Raw genomic sequence first — 21,725 nt, 5'->3', positions numbered from 1 at the left:
GCTGTACCCGTTTTTAACGACAATTTAGAGGCAAATAACCAAATTTAGCCTGTATCCCTCATAAAAGCCGACGAGAACCAACAACTGAAACTTGGTTTGGCGACAGTCCAAGGACGAGACGTGACGGTTGAGGTGAAACCTACTTCATTCGAAGGAACAGAAGCGAACAACTAAGCTGAACTTGTAAATCGAAATATTCACATCCGAAATTCCTTTGCTCTTTAACTTGGAAGACAAAACGAAACCAATGGAAACTAAGTACACTTTGTGTTAGTTGCAAAAGCAGTTGCCCACTGTATGAGCACAAAACGTTCTGGCATATAAACAAACGTTGCATTAAAAATCGGCAAAAATTAGACTGAGTTTTTTCTTTTATATGGTCTACTTCTCTTTCTGGAAAGAAACGACGAAAGGCAAACTTGCACTTGTAAAGTAGAGAAAGTACTGCTGTTATTTAGAGCAAGAAGTTTCATTTCATTATAAAATGAAAAGAATGACAAATTCTCCGAGTACATATCTGTTAAATATGCAAAAACAAAAATGAAATCAAGAACTCTATAATCAAATTTACATGCTTTATTAATCATTACTAAACGAAAAAGAAATGAAAAAGAGTGCAATACTAAAAAAGTTCTTCGTACATAGCACTTTTAAAAGCTACGAGTTGGCAGCAAGGAAAGTTCGTATTCTTATCAACAGGTCCCTCTTTACTTCGTCAGGGATCATAGCTGTGAGTGAAAAAGAGAAAAAAAAAATCATTTCATTTCTAGGGCTGTGGTTGTGGTGAGGATGAACACATCCTGTGTTTAATGAATAAAGGGGGTAAGTTTCTAAAGAAACTGTGGTGCTGCGTCGGTGAGAGAGTATAGTAGGTAATTTAGTGTTAACAACCGAGTTGAAAACGTAAATTAGCCACCGTTAAGGGTAAAAAAGCTGACGTTTCGAGCGTTAGCCCTTCGCCATCGCTCTGATGAAGGGCTAACGCTCGAAACGTCAGCTTTTTTACCCTTTACGGTGGTTAATTTACGTTTTCAACTCAGTTGTTAACACTAAATTACATCCTATGTTTGCTGTCATGTGACCCCTTCACTCCCACAAGTGACCAACAGTTAATTTCTCCTTACGATAACAATACACTTCCAAGCAGAAAAGGTGATGAGAAGAAAGAAAAACATCAAGAGGGAAGTCATATTCTCAGAGCTTAAATTATGAGAAATTTATGATATTTAGAATTGATATTTAGAAATGGGAGTGTTGGGTTGAGGTGGGGAAAAAAGGAGGCTCAATAGTTAATGTGCTTATCTCTGGATAAAAATTTTTCGAAAGGAGCATGAACTGCAGTCACTGTGCTTTATTCTTGGACAAGACGCTTAACCTTCACAGTGCCTCTGGTCTATGGCATTAAATCTCTGCCAAAAATTCAAATTTAAGTTGATTGTGATAGGGTATGAATTTGAAAGCAAAGAAGGAGTTCTGTTCCTAAAATTTCATTCCTAAATCATAAACATAACGTTTAACAGCAAAACTTGAATTTTGAAAATAAAACTTGAATTTTGGGAGGGCTTTAATGCCATGCTGATCCCTCCCTCCAGGAAAATAGTAAATGGGTACCAGTAGATTAACAGGGAAACTTGACCAAACAGTGGAGGTAACATGCAAAAGATACACATCTCAAGAAAGAGAAGAAGCAGTATTAATGTTCACTCCAAAAATCTGGATAACATCCACTGGTTACACCTGTACGAGTCAGTCTCGCATGAATACAATTTACTGGTGTTATTATTCAAAGGACAGTTAGTGCTCTCCTTAAAATAAGTCACTAGCTCTGTTGATCCTCTTGTTTGGAAAAAGATGCTATCAAAAATACTGCAGTATTAATTAATATGTCTGCTGATTGGCAAGCTACAGGGTTGCTCAGGTGTACTGCAAAATAACATGCACATCCAGTGCATGTAAATCCTAGGCATTACACATGCAAAGTGTGCACCTGCATGTAATGCATAATGCAGGCATGTGAAACCACAAGGAATCAAGCCAACCTGGACTAAACTTGTTTTTCTAGTATCAACAAATTATGCACAACTTTCCATTTTGTACATGAAGAGTCACAGTGGAGTACTCTCAACAACTCTTTGCACCTTGGTTTTGCAGTCTGACCAGTAATTTTGTTGAAAAAGTAGAGATTCATTTGATATCTATCTACCAAACCGCTTAATTTGTCCAAAAAAACCCTGAATAATTTCAAAAGCAATAATTTTCACAAAAATGCCTTACCTCTTCCTTTTGGTGTTATTTCAGCTACTAGATCATCAACTGTCACATTTTCAAGTCCTTTTTGTTTGATAACATCTGCAAAAATCATAAAAAACATACATATGTATAGTTACTCAAATTGTGGCTGCAAAAAATTGATTTAAGATATATATCTCATTAGACATTTTGATGTGCAGTATCACTGAATATTTTGACTAGCCTGCATGGTAATCAAAATACAAACAACAAGTAAACATGTAATAAGTTATTTATAATCCAACTACTTTATTTTAAGCACAGTTCTTGTAAGGCAAGAAAAGTGAAGCAGATAGGGAAGTATTGCATGCTTAGCCGACCAGTCAAACAGGTTTTTTACAGTACAAAATAACTAACTGTCCAAATATTGTGTGATATTTGTACTCGATTAGCACATGTTTTGTACCTTACTCAGTGCAGTTGGATAATAAACTTTTTACCTGCACCTTGAAAAACTACCATGGCTTACCATTTGAGCAGATTTTGATCTATTAGTTCACTCTCACCAAAAGAAAGAAACTGTAATTTCATTAAAGGGGGTAAGTTTCTAAAGAAACTGTGGTGCTACGTCAGTGGGAGAGTATAACAGTGTAATGTAGTTTTATCATCTGCGTTGATAACATAAATTGGCCACCATAGAGAGTTTCCAAGCTCACATTTTCTGCGTTAGCCCTTTGTCTTTATCTTGTGTAATTCCTTTAAGTATAATTTATATCTTGTGTCATTTCATTGAAGTACAAAGGAAAAACAACAATTCAAAGGAAAAAGATAAACTTCTTTCCTGACCTTTACAGTGACTCCTTAACCTGTCCTGCCATCCACATTCTATGAGTTTGGTTCTCAGAAGTTCTTTCAATCTGCACACAAATTATGTCAGACGATTGTCAAAAACAGCACAATACAAGATTTACAGTTAACCTCGAAAGAGGCTGGACCAAACGGTAGTCAAATTATTTTTGATCAACAACCTGTATCTAGTTGTAATTTGCTATTTAGCAGTTTGTCCTTTAAAGGAAAATCTTCCTAAAAGAACGATGCTAGTTATTCATTACTGGTTGGAAAAATCTGAATCCACTAAAAAGCTTTCACTCTTACACTTACAGATTTTGCGTAGAGACGCTTTATAGACTGGGTTACAGAGAGTTCAATAGCGAAAGAGGCTATGCACTAGTTTCATTAGACAAGTATTACGCATTCTTCTTAGATTAGAAGAAGAAGGAAGAAAGGTTTCTGTCACAAGTGTCCCCACACAGTGTTAGGTTTACAAAACACATTTGAAATAACATTCAGTGCAGTTCTGGCCGCGATACCTCTCCTTTAATCAATCTATCCTGGCTTTGGACGCCTTTTAAATACACCAGGCACAATTCTACCCACAAAGTAACTAAGAATAAACCAATCTGCACGAATCGTATTCAAGCGCGTTCGATAAGACAAGGCTTAGATTGGACAAAGTTAACTTCAGTTTACCTCTCTCTTTCCCCGGATTCTACCAGCTTCTGGTGTACAGAAGAAGATAGCTGGCTCTCCTTTAATCTCCTGTAACGAAAACGGATTTATTTAAAAGAAAAATAAACTAAAAATGATCAGCCAAAACTCTCAATGTGATATACGTACTCCACCATCTTGACGCTAGACAGATTCATGAATATATGCTGATCACGAAATTGTCGCACCGCAATCTTCGATCCCAGGTCCCTGCGAGGCACGGGTGGTTCAACTGATTCATCCCGGCTCATTGAAGACACTACAAATCATATTTGAACTAAAGCAGTTTTAATGATGGGGATAAAAACTACAAGATTTCTGAAACACAAGTCTTAACTTTAAAGCAGGTTATCAGGTAGAAAGTCTATCGTTAATCCTCTCTCAGGTAATCCTGGTTACAAAAGTCTAGTCACATCCTTTGAATAAAGTGGCTTCACCCTCTTCATCTTCATGATACTAGATGACCCTTCATGACTTTTAACAGGGTTTTTTCAAATTTTTTTTCAAAGATAATTATTGGATCTTTCAACAAGAAGTTTTGTTCCAAATTAAATTAATTCAGTCATGTGCTATCTTTCCTTAACACTTGAATTCCTTTACCTCCTAAAAAAACAACTCAATTTCAAACTTTTTATTATAGCAAAGGTCACCACACAACCACTCTAAGGAGCACGTGAAGGAAGATATAGAATTGCAATAAACACTTCAAATAGGGCTTTAGATAACTCAGACACATATTTCTACTAAGGCAACACAACATAAGTAGTTGTTTCCCTGACTGTGGGTGACCATTAAGCTAAATTTCAAGACTGTCGATCCATGGATCGTAGGAGGGCAAAGAACTGTAAAGACATGTCTCATCCCAGTCATATTATCTTTTCATAATATGTTTTCAGCAAAGCTCACCATAAGCCCATTAGCAAAGGTTCATTGGCAAACAAAGGGGAGAGGGAAAGGAAATAACCTAGATGAGGCAGTCATTCTGTTAGGAACTGAAATAAGGATCCTCATTCATATTCTCTGAGCCTTTCATGTTGTCTTTGCCCTTTACGAATGAGTTTAATGCCCCCTCTTCCTTGAGTGGGTAGGTGGAGCTTCTTCACTGACACAAGACAGTTTACTTTTAGTAGACAACCTTTAATAAAATATTTTCAATCACTAATGACAAATGCAGTTTGAGCAGATCCACCCTGACTTAGCTTGTTAAAATACAAGTAAGAAAAAAGACAGTTATTTAGAGCTGGATGAATAGATGTTTATATTTTCTATAGAGTTAGCATTTTTTTTTTGTTTCAAATATTTGTTTTCCAGTGATCCTCTCATCAGTCAAATGCTGTGTCATAATAACATGGAAACACTGGCTCATGTTGTCATTTTTTAAATCCAGAATACATTTCAGAATATCTTCCTTGTGTGTAGTCTCACATGAAAAAATCTCTGACCTAGATTGCACAAGATGGACATCCTAACTGGATATATTTCACTTGCACACAACTTTCATCCTGAAAAAGCCACAATGTCCATTTAAATTAAAGAAAACATTACCTAGATCTCTCTGTGGACTGGAAAACTGAAAGACATGCTATTTTACAAGAAGCATAAAAAAGTTTTCCTAATTTCTTTCAGGTGCTTCAAAATTCATGGGTGTTCTCCCGTCAACTTATATAGTACATCCATACATTTCAGGCAAGAACATATCAAGCTACAAGTTTATAACTGAATGTTTGGTCTTTTTCTATGCCTGGCCATTTATGACTCCCCACTTGTGAGAAAGTTTACATCAACGAACAGCCCTTCATTTTCGTTGTCCATTAGCAGCCCTAAATTTCCACTTTGCATTCATGATTCAAGCCCTGTTAGACCAAAGTACCCTTTGTATCTCATTACGGAACTATCTTGTTCCCTGCTTGGACTGTTGGTATAATTTCCTGTCTGTATTCCAATGGTAAATACTTTTCAACCAATGAGAACAGTGACTGCTTGTCAGTTATAAATCCCTGTCTGGAAAAAAAAACAAACAAACAAACAAAACATCAAGATTTCATTAGTACTTCTCCTTCCTTTTTGCTAAGCAATTCTTCTGATTGTTATTGGATCAACCAAAAATCCACTAATTGATATGTTTCTTTATTCTAATCACTTGTCTGCTTGATGTTGTGATGATAATGTAGGGAGAAGTTCTAATGTGATCACTCATTGGAGTTACGAGGTTAAGCAATCTTATCTTTTCTGTCTCTGCTCTGAATGCAAAACCTCAAGCACAGAAAACAAATCAGGTGAAACTTCCCACTCAGTGAGTAAGGGTTGCACCCTCAAAATCATCCCAAAGTCCCTTTTAGTTTGAGTGTTTATCTAAGCACATATTAAATTTCCAAATGCAATCCCTTTTTATGCTTTAATAAAAAAGGTAAATTTCCCAAAATTTTTTCAATGTGCTTCTCCTTAAAATACATGTGTATCACATGAAGTTTCTTTATTTACATATACGATAGATGAAGTGCCAATACAAACCTTTTCATGAGAAGTTCCACATCAGCCAGCTCAATGGTTGATCTGTGAGCATGCTTACAGTAAGCCATCAGGTCACTCGATATTTGCTTGAAAAACAGGTTTGACCTGGAAAACAATAAAAAAAATTAGCTTTTTAACCCTTGCACATATTTATGTCAGAAGAAATAATTTCACCCCAAGCCTTCTTTTTAAGGTACAGTCTGGTTAATTCTAATAACTGGACAATATACATGTAGCCATTAAAGTTCAGCCACTCTGGCAAGCATAGTAAGTGCACTTGATTAAAGAGGGTCTTAATTTGATGGGTGTTCAGAATTTAGGTTTGAGTGACCTAAAATCCAATATCTACTTCTCCCTTTGTCTCACAAGGGAAAACAAGACAACCTGTAAGGAGAATCTAGCAGTCTATCATCAGAAGTCAATTGAAGTTTTAAAACTATGCTCCCCTCAATTGTCTTCTTGTTTACAAGTGACAATTTACCACTTCACTTGCACATTCTTATAAAGTTGATAAACTTAACTTTCATAATTACCCATTTTCAACAGCTTGAAGAGCCTCTTTTGAGACTTTAGCTTGGCTAAAATGCTGAAAAATACCCTTTATAAGGGCAGGTGGCATTCTTGGGCCTAAGGGCTTCCTTAAAATATTAAAAGAAAAAAAATCACATGAATATTAAAAACATCTTTTCATGAAGTTTAAAAAAAAAAAAATTATAGTGCAGAAAAAAGCACTCTGTGTGAAATAAAATTAATAAACTTTTTAATAAATAAAAGTTTCAGTAACTGTAGAGTGAAGCAAGGACGAGGCTTATCATTTCTACAAAATTGCCAACAAATAAGATTTTCTCCATACAAAATCAACACCAAATCAAGCACACAAGAGATGAGAATAAAGAAAACCATTAATTAGGATATTATTAGTTGATCCAATACCAAGTTCTCCAAACTAAAATCAAAAGAATTGTGGGGCAAACAGTGAGGAGAATTGGTATTGAGATCTTGGGAGTGAAAGGGCTGAGCTGACCTACTTCTGTATTAAATGTCATTCAAGCTCACTCACATAAACTAAGTGTTGGAAAAAAAAAACAGTAGATGTAGTCATAGTTGAAAGTATTGTCATCCAGGTATGTGTATCACCAAGAGTGAGGAGACATAAAGGTCTTCACAATACACAGAGAAACCAAAGAAAAAAGAACTTACTTTGCAACTTTAGTTCCTTCCCTTCCTTTAGGAGGTTTACCTTGAAACAGTGGTCTTTTCCCTTTGGAACTAATTAAAAACATTAACCCTTTAACTCCTAAAGTCATAATGCTATTATAACCATGCATTATCTAGCACACAGAGGAAGAGAATACTCAAGCTTATTAGGTAGAGGTCGTCATTGTGATCTAACCCCCAATTCTTGTAACTAATTTACAAGGAAATGTATGGCACCTAGAGAGGAGAGTTACCATTCAGAACTTGGGAGAGTTAAATAGAGAAATTGTTAACACCTTTCTAAAAACTTCATCATTCAATCAAAGCAGAAATAAGTGACCCTCAGAAGGAAATCAGAATTAAGTTATTTGTATGATAAGAAAGAATAGTGGACAGTTATGAGATTATGAACAACATGAAACAAATTTATCTGCTGCATCCACCATACCCATTCACTTGGTTTAAATGTGGTAATATGCATATGTTCAAATGTAACTGTATAAATTTTCAATTATTGTCCTTAACACTATACCACTAAGCTGTAATAGTATGTACCCGCATGACATGTGGAGCACGGTCTAATGTTGTCATAACACTGTTTTCAGAGTCAAATAAGTTTTTTATAAAATGACTGAAAAACTACAAGCACCCTGATTGGTCAAAAACCTATTTTTTATTGAACTAATTAACCCACATCTGTAGTTTATTTAATAACTAAAGCAATAGCACACTTTCTATCAGTTCACGAGCATAATAACCCAATTAGGATGTTCAGAGAATGATCAACACTCCGGCTTGTGATTTATGAACTTTTCTTGTGTTCCTCCAACATCTCACAAGGGTTATTACACTGAAAGACCAATTGAAAGTGCAGTCTGTGGGTTAATGCATGCAGGTACATGCAACATTTTGCAGTGTCAGTCAATTTTTCTTGAACCACTATACACACTGAAAGTGCAAGATTTTTTGTCACCTCTCTTCATTAATATTTCCTGACTGTTTCAGCTTCTCACTCCCTGGCAAAGACACATTAAGAGGCAGCTGAGGTGTAACCAGCTCTCTCCATGGATGAGATGTCTGCATTCTATTGTCTGTCCTTTCCATGTCTTCCTGCAGACTTCCCGGTAATGGCAGAGAATCAACCTCTGGTTGTGTTCCCTCAGTTATTCTGCTACTAATAAATAATTTTAAAAATCAATGCTGTTGGTCTGCTGGTTTCTCATGAGGCTGAGAAGTATAAATTCTGATTTTTACAGTTTTAAACATAGTCCTTGTTTGATACCATCTGAGAAAGGGATACCAGGCAAATGGGTAAATGGAACTGTTTATTTCTGGCCTATCTACATTGATAAAAGAGGCTACATTTTTAAAGAAATTGTGTTGCTGCATCAGGGGGGGGGGGGAAGCTAGATAACTTTTGTTTTATCAACTGTGTTACAAATGCAAATTGCCCACCATATAGAGTTTCTAAGCTGACATTTCAAGCGTGAGCCCTTCATCACAGCAAATGACAATGGGCTGATGCCTTGCTCTGACAAAGGGCAAATGCTTGAAATGTCAGCTTAGAACTCTTCACCATGGCCAATTTATTTCATCAACTTAGTTAATTATCTTGCTATCCACATGTATATTGACATTGGCACCCTTTACCCTTTTTCTCCCAATATCTCTTTAGTAATCCTCCCTACTGTCTGCCATACAATTCTTATTATGTCAGTTTGGTGAATTTGGTATTGGATCAACTAATAAACCCCTAATTGATATTTTTCTTTATTCTCATTACTTGTCCGCTTGATTTTGTATTGATGTTGTAAAGGGAAATTCTCTCTTGGTCACTTATGGGAGTGAAAGGGTTAATTGTTCTAACAAGTCCCTTTGTGAGCACTCAGAATTTTTGCTTTATCCCACACTCGAGACAAGACAAAAAAACATATTTCTTTATAATGTCTCATGTTTAAAAACTTTGTTAGTTTCCACTTTAACCTTTGTAATCTTTTGGCCAAATAATTTCATTTGACATGAGGTTTCAGCTGAAGCTGGCCTACACTTCAAGATAAAAGAAGCTCAAATTATAGCTCTCAATAAGTTTTAAATAATGTTTGTTCCTGTCTCCCATAAGGTCTTTCTTTGTCAAGAAGCCATGAAGATTGATAAGTCCCCTTGGGGTTAAAGGAGCATCAACAGTGACTCGTGTGAATTTAAAATGACTTTAAAAATCTTACATCCCAGCAGCACTATCCATTTCTATATAAGAGTCCAACAACATTGGAGTTGTTGCTTCTACATGTGTAGAATGATCTGCAGGATGAGAACTTGTCGTAGCAAACATCTGACCATCAGCAACACCACTTGTTGAAAGAGATGACTGTTTTCCTTGCTCACTCAACTGGTGTGGTATTTCTTGATCTACTTCATCTGAAGATTCTGGAATGACTGGTTCAACTGGTGTCTCTGTTAATGCTAAAGGGAACAAATTCATGAGATCTGTTTCAAAGTTCTCCTTTCTACCTGCTATACATTTCTATTGAAATGAGTCAAAAGAATTTGGAGTTTCTCAATGAACACTTGTCAACTGATAATTTGACAACTCCCATAACTTTTTTTATGTTTGAAATTGAAAGGAAATGATACATTTCATCACTTCTAGGAGCTAACAGTTAAATCTTTCAACAGAACCTTTCAGGAAAAGAGGGCAACTCAAAAATAACAAAGATGTCCAACCAAACCTTGTTACAGTCACATAGAAGGAAAGGTGATTTTCAAAACTGTCTGTCAAAAATAACTGTAAATACAAAGTACACATCAAGCAAAAGTTATCACATGGTATAAAGTAACTACACATATACATATACCTTCTCGCAAGAAATTTTGAATGATTGTTCTTGGGGTATTACCCCCAGCTTGAACTGATAAGCGAGATGATCTTCTTCTTTCTCCCTCAATGACCTTTTGTCTCTGCCCTTTCACTACACTTTTGGCAACTGGAGCTGTTTCTAGAAAACCAGCAATCTAAAAAAAAACAATGTCAATGCTTCAGCCCTGAGAAATAACATTAATTAACTGTCAGTAATTAAGAACACCAGTTTAATGGAGATTGCTTTGAGATGAAACAAATATTCCGAAAAAAAGAAACTCTGGAAAATTTGAAAAATTCTCCTTTTCAGCACCTTAGGAAATGTGTAGAGAACAGTATGGAGAATATGCATATTGATGTTAGGGTAAAAAGCATTAAAAAATTGCAAATAATATATTCCAAGTACACATAACTGTCGCTTACAATTGATATTGCAAGAACAAACCACAAACTGACACAATTTCCGAACGACTCCATACTTCATTATGTCTACAGTTATTTTATGAGAAAAAGGGCGAGAAATTAGTTTAGTTTTAAGAATACTTTGTTTTAGAATGGTATGGAGTTATACGGAAATATTTTCAACAAACTAATCACTTCTCAAAATGTTGGCAATCAAATCGATAAATTACGATACTGATAAAAAAAACAAAAACAAAGCTAGCCTACACATGGATCATCATACATGAAATTATAGACATGATTATAGCTCTGGTAATTTAACAAAAGGGCTAAATTTTAGACATGTTTAATCGCTCTTATAAACGAATCAAGTTAAGTCGCGGCATACCAAAGTTCTAGGAGTTGTTGAGTCTGAAGGAGTAGTACCCAGTGCAGCTTTTCTCTTCCTGTTCCTAGTAGATCGAGTGAGCAACCGACTTGCAACTTCAGAATGGAACGGAGGATTCGTTGGTGTTTCTCTTACACTTGATGTACTGAGCGTTTCCTTTGACCTCAAAGCTCGAGCACTTTGACTTACATTCTCTGTTGTCAAAACACCGCGAATAATTCCGCGAGGAGTAGCTTCATCGATATCTTCCATAGCTCTGAAGTGTTTCTATTATATGATTTCAGCTGTTTCACCTTTGCAAGCCTGACATTTCAAACGATTCTTGTCTACATATGCTACATATGGCGTAAAACTGTTCAAATTTTGGAAACTATTAATTCCTCTTTTAGAAGTTATTAAGAACCTAAAGCCTGAAGAAAGCTGAATCGCACTAAAATGCGTTTGTTTTTCGGACTGTTCAATTTACGCCATGTTTGTTTGTAGTTGGCGCCTTTCCGGTCCCTGTGCTTCAAGGGAAATCTCTTTAAGCCTGGTTACTAAGCCTCATGCAAAGTCATTCTGTCCTTGCGCTTCGAGGGATTTTACTTTCTCGCTGAATTTAGCCAACTAAAAAATCGTAAAAACTAAACAGACATGTCAGGGGGGTCTTATGATAGGGCTATAACTATATTTTCACCTGATGGACATCTTTTCCAAGTGGAATACGCTCAAGAAGCCGTAAAGAAGGGTTCCACTGCTGTATGTAAAAAACTTCTTCGTCGGTGTTTTCACTGTGTCGAACAACTTCTCTCCTTTTGTTAATTTTCTGCGAATCGGAAGATTGATAAAGAACTATTTTATAGGTTGGAGTCCGTGGTAAAAACATTGTTGTTCTCGGAGTAGAGAGAAAAGCGGTTGCCAAACTTCAAGAACCAAGAACAGTCAGAAAAATCTGTTCGCTGGATGACCACGTTGTCATGGCTTTTGCAGGTAATGGAGTATTTCTGAAAAGAATCAACAATTTGTCCTTCCTTCAAGATTTTTCGTCATTTTTTATCAGGTTTGACGGCGGACGCTAGAATTCTGGTGAATCGAGCTCGGGTCGAGTGTCAAAGCCATAAGCTAACTGTAGAAGATCCTGTGACATTAGAGTACATAACAAGATATATTGCGACGCTAAAGCAGGTACGAAGAAACATATTTTTTTTCCTTTTGGTGCGATAAGTTTGATTTCATGTAGCATCAAGAAAAGGATGCGTAGGTTTTTTCTGAGGTGAGAGACCAAGTGGTGGACACAATCACGGGAAGTATTTATTTAACTAAATTTAACGAAGAATTGTTGTCAAATCCCATATGGTCTAGTGGTTAGGATCCGGCGCTCTCACCGCCGTGGCCCGGGTTCGATTCCCGGTGTGGGAACGACGTATCTTTTTTTTTCTTTGCATAGCTTTTCACCATTTTTGTCTTGTGCATATTTACTCTTTCTAACCCCAACTAAATGTTATTTTCTATTTTTATCATTGTTGATTAGCGTTACACTCAAAGCAATGGTCGCCGCCCTTTTGGTATTTCTACACTCATTGTTGGATTTGATTATGATGGTACACCTCATCTTTATCAGACTGACCCATCAGGAACATATCATGCATGGAAGGTAGTTAAACTGTAATCATATCAACCTTATATAGTTACATAATTTAATATTATCAACTGAGTTTATAGCTATAATTGACTGACAGATAAAAAGTTACTCCCTGTTAATTACTGAATTTTTCATGACCAGAACCTAATACCTTAGCCCTTTAACTCCCAGAAGTGATTTACAAGTAACTTCTCCCTACAATTTCTATTCACTATCCAGCAAACAGGTAGTTAGAGTGCTCAAATGTATCAGGTAGAAGTTGTTATCTTGATCTAATGCCAAATTCTTGCAACTAATTTACAAGGAAATGTGTAGCAGCTAGAGTGGAGTATTAACAATCAGATCCTGGGAATTAAAGGGTTAAGTACATGGAGAGTTCAGGGTCTGAATCAATTATAAATGGCTTGTTAAATTGGAAAGGTTCAGTTGTCACCTTTTGCCTGACTTGTTGGAGAACTTCAACTCTGAAACTGCTATGGAAGTACTTAGATTCAGACACCAAATGCATTGATTGGCAGTTATTCTGGAAAAGTATCCACATTGGTTACAATATTTTAAAGTTTTTTAACAGCCAACTCTCTTTGAGTTTGCAAAAGTCTCATAACACAAAAAGTCTTGAACTCAACATGATAACTGCAATATCCACTGCAGATATTGCATTTATGACATGAATTTCACACACACTTTTCCTTTATAATGCATTTTTACCTCTGTACCTCTATCATTTGTATATCTTTTATTTATCAGGCCAATGCAATTGGACGCAGTGCAAAAACCGTTCGTGAATTTCTAGAGAAACACTACACAGAGGAGGTAGCTGACTCAGATGATGAAACAATTAAACTAGCTATCAAAGCTTTACTTGAGGTGTGTAAATTTTTGTGGTTTATGATTTTCTATTAACAGAGTAACAGGAGTATCTGAAGCGCCTGTTGTGGTTTTTGGTGGGTGCAACTGTTACTAAGTTACTCAAAACTTCAGTGTATGTGATCAGTTAACATGTTTTTGCATGTCTGAAAGTGGATTACAACTTATTGTCAATTTGTTTAGCATATTTTGTCATGAACCATACATATGACAACAGTATTACCCTTGCAGGTGGTGCAATCGGGAGGAAAGAATATTGAACTTGCTATTATGAGAAATGGTGAAACACTCAAGGTAAACATTTACTTGTCATTAACCACAAGTAAATGGAGTCTTACATTACATATACTCTGTTGCAAAACTGTGCTGGTGCATTATTAGAGAGATTTCTTGTCCCAAGTAGTCAGTTTCTTGGAAGAAGAGAAAAGACAGATTTTACACATTGCCTTAGCAGGATTGGAATCAGTTCAAACCACATAAGAAAAGTTTTTTATTTCCATACATTATGATTTTTCATTTGAGGAATATCAGTAACTTTGCACTTTATATGCTCCAGTTCATATTTTGATCTTAAAACCAGACACACTTAAGTTGCAAGAACCCTCAACAGATGGAAAAGTTTAATTAGTGCTAATTTCAATCTTTGTGTGTCTTGTCATTCAGATACTACAACCAGAAGAGGTTGATAAATTTGTTGAAATCATTGAGAAAGAAAAAGAAGCAGAAGCTGAAAAGAAGAAGAGAGAAAAGGCATCAGGATCAGCTAAATAAATAGAATGGACATTCATCTTTTATTTTATACTCTCATATTGCTGTTTTGAAACTGACTTGATTCTTCCATTTCTGATATATTGGCATTTGTGACAACTGAATGGTACCATTCATTACCATATAGGGTGAAGCAATACCAAATCCAAGCAACTAAGTTGCCAAATGTTTCAATGGTCATTGTTGGGCTTTCAAGAACAATAGAAACAGCTTACTTTTCTTTTATTGCCCAGAACCCTCACAAATAAAAGTGGCAATGAGTACAGACTAAGTATTGGTGTGAAGTACTTTTTTAAAGTTTTTTTTTTTTTAACTTAAAAAAAGCTCAAAGAAATACCACAATCTTGCTTTACCAAACTGGTGATGAATTCCTTGACATCAAAGAGCATTTCTTTCGAGAAGAAAGGCTTACGAGTGAGGACACTAGAATGAATTCTTACATATTCCTTTGCACTTGTCAATTCAACAGATGTTGGGATATGGTGCAAAACTGCAGTTTTCACCTCTGAAAAATGTGAAAAAAAAGTACTTGGAATAGTTTGCACATGCATTGTGTTCTTAGTCAAGATAAAAGGAAAAGGGTAACTTGCCTTTTTTGTAGGGTTGTGTTTATCAGGAAAGAGAATAAGTCTATTGGTTATCAAGTGTCACAAACTGAACAGTACATAGTTGATCATTTCAGTAGGCCAGATGCTAAGCTGACAGTCTCACAAACTGACCAATTATCTGCTTTCTCAGTACTGATTTGCAATTTTAGTTTGACTCCCAATTTGAGAACTGATACATGGACTTTGCTCCTCACAAATGTAGAGTCTAACATTTCTATCAGTGGTTTTTACTTTGTTTCTGTCTTCTCAACTGAGCTGTTTAAACATCAACAACATTGAATCCTAAAACATTTATTTTCTTTTCATCTCACAATGTAACTCTTGAACTCCTAGAGGTGATTAACATGTGACTTCTCCTATAATATCCATACATTATCCACCAAACAGGTAATGAGAATATTCAAACTCAATTGGTTGAAGTCTTTGGATCAATTTCAGCATCTGACCAACTGTGAACCAACACCTCTCTTAAACCAACAACAAGTTAGGGTTGATGTTCAGTTAGGGGAGGGGTGGGTGGACAATTGCTCAGATACTGATTTTGATCTAAGTGTTATCTTGATCTGACACCAAATTCTCATAACTTGTTCATGAGGAAATGCATAGTAGCTAAAGGGAAGAATTTACATTTGAGGTCTTGGGGGTTAACAGAGTAATGCATGAACCAACAAGAGAACAAGTCTATGATGACTCTTAACTCGCTGATTAAAATCCGAATGTAGTTTTGTTATTGTAACTTTGTTTGATTAATTTGTTTGTTTTGAAGATCAAAGACAAACTCCAGGCAGTTGAAAGTTATTGAAATCTGAAGTCTGCACATTTGTCTTATTGACTGTGTTGGCCATTGTATTTTCCACAACATTGTTTGACACATTTGCACAACACTTTCTCATTGTATACCATGGGGTGTCCCTGGAGGACCTTGTATTTCCATAGTGTCTTGTATGTCTACCAGTAATATACAAGTAAAGGGAGGGATATGCCATAATAAACCACTCTAAAGAGTTTCTCATCTACCATGTACATGTTAGAAAGTTGATGTGTACACTTTAAAAAACAAGGCATACAAGGCAACTTGTACTACCAGGGGAACAAAAAATACTGTAAATGTATTAAGCAGACAATGATAATCTGTTACTATTTACAAGTCATCATGTGTCTTTTCAGTCATGGATGATCAATGATTACTAAGAGATATCTGTAGCTGTCAAAACAATCCAATTGGCTGTTTAAAATCAATCCTGAGTAAATATTTTGAAAGCTTTCTTCAATACCATTCAACCAAATACTTTTGTTCAGCTCTGGTTAAAAGAGTTTTCAAAAGCTCAAGCTTCTGTACAACTTTGCTGAGTTTCATCCGACGCTTTTTTTCTCAGTTATGGGAAGGCTATACTACTTGATTTAACGGCTTGTTGTCATGAGTAATATTGACCAATCAGCTGTCCCGTTTCTTGGCTGATGCTTTAACAAACTTGTCAGAGGGGTTCATAGCATCCTCACGTTCAAAGGTCAGTTGTGCATTTGGTTTCTTTCCAGGTAAGAGCATGAGAGAAGAAAAAGAAACTAAAAGTGGGGCTTGCTTATAACATTCTCTTCTTTACTTTTCTGTACTTAGCTTACCTAACTGCCAATGGTTAAATCATTTCTGCATCTGTCCACACATATCATTCAATCAAATGTTATTGAGAATGTTCAAGAGGAAACAATTCTTTCCTTTCCTTAAAGTCGATAATGCACGACGTCATATCTCCTTTTAAAACATACGATATCAGAACATTGATCTCTTGAGAGGTTAGGAAAATCAACAGAAGGTAAAATTTCATTTTCAGGTCACAGGCAAACAATCATCTTCATCACTCTACTATGGGACTTAATAGTACAAGACCCAACAAAAATTGTTCTAAGCCTCAATATCAAAATTCACGACAGGTAAAAAATTTTCCTTTTTTCCTCAACTTGAATTTCCAACTCCATTGTTAAAAGAACAGTATGAAATGTGTATTTAGATTTTGCCAAAATGGTATTGAACTGAGGCTTACTCTTAACTTCGATTCAAAAGAAAAAATATCGGGAATTTCGATTAGAATGATCGTTTGATTTCTCTGATTTTTCTTTTTTTTTTCCCTTCAAAATATTGAGGAATTTAAAAAAAGGTCATGCAATTTCTCGAGTGCATATTATTCAACATGAAAGAAGTTATGCACAGTATCCAATTTCCTTCCCTAGGAGCAAATTCAATCAGGTTTCCATGAAAAAAAATCACGATTTTTTTTTTCGAACGGACGTCTGTTTGGTAAAAGGAAGCAATTCAAACTCTATTTTAGAATAATTAATAATTAAATTTTGTCGTATGACCTCAATGGTAAAGAATATTATTCAAAGGAAGAAAAGCGACTTTTTACCCACCACAATGCTCGCTTCTAACGAGTGAAAATGAATACATAACATTTGACAAAAGACTGCCAGCACCTCGATCCCTTCACCGGCACACTTACACAGGTTATACTTTTTCATCCTTCAACTACTTGAAGTGAAGTTTACTAGTACTTACTAATGACTTGTCCTTACAAAACTATCTAGAAACCTCTTGGCCTGGGGGCGATATGTCTTTTATTGACAAAATACCGAACTGATTTTCTTTATTAATTGAGGAGAAAATCCATGGCAGCTAGTGGTGAGAATCGAAGGAAACTGCACAAAAGATTTGAAACGTGAACAATCCACCCACTATTTCCAGTTTTCAATATATTTTTACAATCATAAGTTCATTTTGTTCCTTCTTTGTGAATCAGATAAAACTTCTGGGTGAGTTGCATGTCTCTCGCTAGACAACTGAGCCATGTTAAAGAAAAAAGCTTTCAGAAAACCTGAACGAATTTTAAAATTTTTAAGTAAAGTAATATACCAGTTTTCTGTTGAATACAGTGTCCTGCGGGAAGGGTCTATGTCAAAGATCAGTCGCTCTTCGGCCTCTTGTTCGTCTCATTCTTGTCCTCTGTCACTTGTTGTTTCCTGAACAGTCCAAAAATTTGAGTGGAGGAAAATGTCATTAGAGTCCAAAATCCAAAATCGGCCACTAGTGTCCCAAATCTAAAATCAGCCGCTTGTGTCCAAAATTCAAAATCGGCCACTTGTGTCCAAAATTCGACATCGGCCACAAGTGTTCCAAATCCAAAATCGACCACTTGTGGCCAAAATTCAAAATCGGCCACCAGTGTCCTAAATCCAAGATCCAGTTCACCAAAGGATTTGTATTGGAGGAACCAATAATCTCCTAAATTACCTTTTTCTTTATTCTCATCACTTGTCTTCTTAATGTTGTAAGGATAAATTGTGAGGAGAAATTCTGTACAGTGAATGGTTTGAATGTGGGGGTAACATGTAATAGTGTAGTTTGATCTTTCGGGTCAGAGTAGTCCTGAGGAAGACTGTCGTCTTTAGTAGTGAGTGACGTTTCGACAACCTGAGCAGGAGTTGTCATCAGAGTCAAGTGAATAGTTGTTGCTAGTTGAATTTTCTAAGTCCGGTTGGTATAAACTGATTGGTCAGGTAAGTCGACTTACAAACCACACCATTGACTGGGACTCTGCGCAATTTCTAACCTATAGCACCAACTACTTTCAACGACTGAATCTGGAGAGCTGGTTTACTAACTTAGAACAGACTCCCCTCAACGGGTGTCAACCACTACCGGCAAACATCACGGCAAAACTGACCAATCAGTTTATACAAACCAGACTTAGAACATTCGACCGACAACAATTATTCACTTGACTCTGATGATGACCTCCGCTCAGGTTGTCGAAATGTCAGTCACCATTACCGACAACAGTCCTTCTCAGGACTACATTCACCCGAACGATCAAACTTCACTATTTCACGATAAATACTGCCTCGGTTATTCATAGGAATTAAAGAGTTAACCGCTAATAACCAATCTTATTGTAAAGACTCAAATATTGTTTCCATTTTTGTTTTTGATATCTCAAAACTGTGAAGAAAGGAAATATCTGGACACTGTTCGCTTCTCTCCACCGAGACATTGAATTGAACAAGAATGATAACCACCATATCGTGAACTGTAATCAACGAACACTAACATTATAACTATTTATGGTTGTTAACTTACATTGCTGAAATAGAAATCCGAGTATCCACACCCCCTTCTCTACGATATCAGTGGAACTTTACCGGAATTTTTCCTCGACAGGTGAAGATAATGCGACAATAAAACCAGTTGAGCCATCATTTAAGGTGTTTCCACAGCTTTTGTCACTTCTATATGGCAGCAGAAAATCCACTGTCTCGTCTGCAAGATCCAGTAACATCATCAACACGTGTGATCCTATACTCTGAATTTAGTTGTATTGAGCCTTTGTTTGATGTCATGTTACAGTAACTAGCCAAGTTGGTGTAGGGCTTCAAGCCCCACAATCGAGAATGATTTTAATCGAAAAATGTTCGTTTTCTCTACTAAGCTTAGCTATGTTCAGTAAATTATGTATGGTTGCTTGCTATATCAAGTGATGAAGTCGTCTAACCGATTGTCATTAGTGCTGTTTCTTGCTGCCATGATACAGACAGTTAACAGATTTATTAAGACCATCAAACAAGTTCCTAATAGGCACGAAAGACCCTCTGTGAATGCATTTTGAGATCGGCGAAATGTGAACGAAAATCTGGACAAACAATTTCCGTTTTACAAGATAAGTCATAAGAATGATTGTTTATCAAATGAGAATACACACGAAAATGAAACTGAGATGTTAACAGACGGAGATTGTTTTGGCGGGTATGTTAACAAAGTAGTATCAATTAAAGCAGTCTCTTTTACTGAAAATTAAGCAGGCCCAGGAGTGTAGCTTGGTAGAGTTTGTGTTTATTGAAAAGCAATCATCAGAAATTTTGTGACCGAACATAACAAGTGATCGGTCTACCTAGGCGTTGTAACGAAACGTAGATATGGTAACGAAATGAAAATTTTTAAGTTTTATGGAAGTGTTGCTTTATCTGGTTCTTGTCGATTTATTTTTCTAACCTCCTAAAAGTTAAGTTTTTCCTGGAAACGTTGTCTTTGTCGACCCAGCTATCAAATTAATAACTCTCGTACCAATAGTTATTTTGAGCAGACTGCGCATGTGAGTTCTCGCCCTTGGTAATAGGGCGGACACGATGAGAAATACCCACAACTAGCTTGCACCAGATACAACAATGCACCATCATGACTGCCAAAACTTCCTGGTACCGACTCTGGATCCGAATCAACACATATGAAATTACTGGGCTTTTTGTCGTCCCAATGTGCTGTCATAAGGTAACCATGATACTCTTCGTGCCAGCCATTAGGGCAGTCATCCCTTGCGGGCATCATGACTTGTGTACCTCTTGATCCGATGTAGCACACAGCACAGGGGACGTCGTGATTATGCACATTTCTTTTGAAAGGATTAAATGAGCTCATTTTATACTCAGTGCCATAGATGACCCCCGTCCTTTCAAAATGATCGGTGAACTTTCCATATTTTGGTTGGTTTGGCAGGCATATATGATTTACTCCTCCTCCTGTGTGACTATGGTGACCACTCCCCACGAAGCCTGGGAAAGAGATGAAATGAAACGCGAGAGCTTCAATTGGAGCGGAATCGCATAATGATTGCGGACAACATCAGAACGAGGAAATTAGAAGGTAACAAATTTAAAACAACACATCTGATAGTTGACTCAAAAACGGAGTGTATATTTTACCAATACCTATTTCAAAATGAAATTTAAATGCATAGCGAGAGATTATGAACTGTTTATATTATCTTGTTTAGCTCTAATCAAAAAAATACTGAATTATTTTTATTAGCTGCGACTTACCCGAATACACAATCTGAGCATCTCCCTCACAGCTTGTCCGGCCCCAGCGCACGTAACTGACTCCAGACCTCCCCTGCCCTTCTTGTCCCTTTTGTCCTTTAGGTCCCGGATCTCCTTGCCTCCCAAGTTTTCCATAAGGACCATTATCTCCTACAGAATATACATTTGCCAGTAAATTAACTTTGTTATACCGGACTAAAAAATAACATACCGTTGAATTGAAATGGGTGCTACGAGCCCCTTTCGGAATAACAAACGGGAGTCAATGAAACCTTTTGGACCAGGAGGTCCTTGTGCTCCAGGGAGGCCTTGTCTGTCATATCGCCCGTCACGACCTGCAGTGAAAAACGAGTGGATAATTCCGAAGCACTGTCAATTTATAACTTCAATTAATTTACAAGGTTTAAGATTCGTTCGTTCGGTGATTTGATTAATTTAGTGCTGTACTTTATGATTTGAGGGCTATTCCAGATTCATTTTTATTTCATTTGTATATTCATAAGGTCAGAAAAGGCCGGGTAAAAATATCGGAATATGTTAACGGTTGTGGGTAGGATTAGCATTTAAGTTCATTGGCTCTTGTACAATCCATCTCGAAAACTATATGATCGTTTATGGTTATAAATACTTTTTCATTGGGCAGTTTGCAGAAGTTCTGCTGATTTTTCTTCGACGTTTCCACCTTTTGGAACATTTTACCAAGATCTCAGGGAGAAAACGGTATCAGAGTTTTTAGTACCCTCCAAACAAGGTCTCTGACCTGGTAGTCCTGGCATCCCTGGTGTTCCAGGAAATCTTAGGAAAACGTCGGGAATACTTCTGCCATCCCGTTCATCCCATTCTATAAAAAGAGATCACCAAATTTATTTT

General features: G+C 36.5%; 4 protein-coding genes and 1 non-coding gene across 6 annotated transcripts; 2 read left to right on the top strand and 3 right to left on the bottom strand.

Annotated features, from left to right (window-relative positions):
- Positions 1 to 561: 561 nt before the first annotated feature.
- Positions 562 to 3,973, bottom strand: LOC113680627 (transcription and mRNA export factor ENY2). The gene is made up of 5 exons (XM_027197664.2): positions 3,907 to 3,973; positions 3,760 to 3,828; positions 3,076 to 3,146; positions 2,275 to 2,349; positions 562 to 728 (listed from the first exon to the last, which is right to left on the bottom strand). Exons 1-5 carry the CDS (start codon positions 3,933 to 3,935, stop codon positions 658 to 660), a joined length of 315 nt encoding a protein of 104 aa, XP_027053465.1. The 5' UTR covers positions 3,936 to 3,973; the 3' UTR covers positions 562 to 657.
- Positions 3,974 to 4,898: 925 nt separating this feature from the next.
- LOC113680600 (uncharacterized) lies at positions 4,899 to 11,641 on the bottom strand. 2 transcript variants are annotated; one of them, XM_089200407.1, is made up of 8 exons: positions 11,130 to 11,641; positions 10,338 to 10,494; positions 9,708 to 9,945; positions 8,459 to 8,659; positions 7,489 to 7,557; positions 6,822 to 6,926; positions 6,289 to 6,393; positions 4,899 to 5,778 (listed from the first exon to the last, which is right to left on the bottom strand). In XM_089200407.1, the coding sequence occupies exons 1-8, from the start codon at positions 11,379 to 11,381 to the stop codon at positions 5,661 to 5,663; spliced, it is 1,245 nt and encodes a 414-aa protein (XP_089056533.1). In that variant the 5' UTR covers positions 11,382 to 11,641; the 3' UTR covers positions 4,899 to 5,660. The 2 variants fall into 2 exon arrangements, with proteins under 2 accessions (XP_089056533.1, XP_027053448.2); XM_027197647.2 differs by having other exon boundaries at positions 8,459 to 8,656; positions 11,130 to 11,638.
- Positions 11,642 to 11,647: 6 nt separating this feature from the next.
- On the top strand, positions 11,648 to 14,656 carry LOC113680617 (proteasome subunit alpha type-7-B). Its single transcript, XM_027197656.2, has 7 exons — positions 11,648 to 11,867; positions 11,972 to 12,098; positions 12,169 to 12,293; positions 12,640 to 12,762; positions 13,498 to 13,617; positions 13,849 to 13,911; positions 14,281 to 14,656. The coding sequence occupies exons 1-7, from the start codon at positions 11,763 to 11,765 to the stop codon at positions 14,386 to 14,388; spliced, it is 771 nt and encodes a 256-aa protein (XP_027053457.1). The 5' UTR covers positions 11,648 to 11,762; the 3' UTR covers positions 14,389 to 14,656.
- On the top strand, positions 12,456 to 12,527 carry Trnae-cuc (transfer RNA glutamic acid (anticodon CUC)). The gene has a single exon. It is a non-coding gene; the product is annotated as a tRNA-Glu (tRNA).
- A 5,200-nt stretch (positions 14,657 to 19,856) lies between the features above and the next one.
- On the bottom strand, positions 19,857 to 21,706 carry LOC113680745 (uncharacterized). The gene is made up of 4 exons (XM_027197785.2): positions 21,616 to 21,706; positions 21,128 to 21,190; positions 20,856 to 21,005; positions 19,857 to 20,588 (listed from the first exon to the last, which is right to left on the bottom strand). The coding sequence occupies exons 1-4, from the start codon at positions 21,629 to 21,631 to the stop codon at positions 20,110 to 20,112; spliced, it is 708 nt and encodes a 235-aa protein (XP_027053586.2). The 5' UTR covers positions 21,632 to 21,706; the 3' UTR covers positions 19,857 to 20,109.
- Positions 21,707 to 21,725: the final 19 nt, after the last annotated feature.

The sequence above is a fragment of the Pocillopora damicornis genome, chromosome 3, assembly GCF_964200805.1.
Source record: "Pocillopora damicornis chromosome 3, jaPocDami1.2, whole genome shotgun sequence".
In the NCBI taxonomy this organism is placed as follows: Eukaryota; Metazoa; Cnidaria; class Anthozoa; order Scleractinia; family Pocilloporidae; genus Pocillopora; species Pocillopora damicornis.
This window is presented reverse-complemented; position numbering and strand designations above follow the sequence as displayed.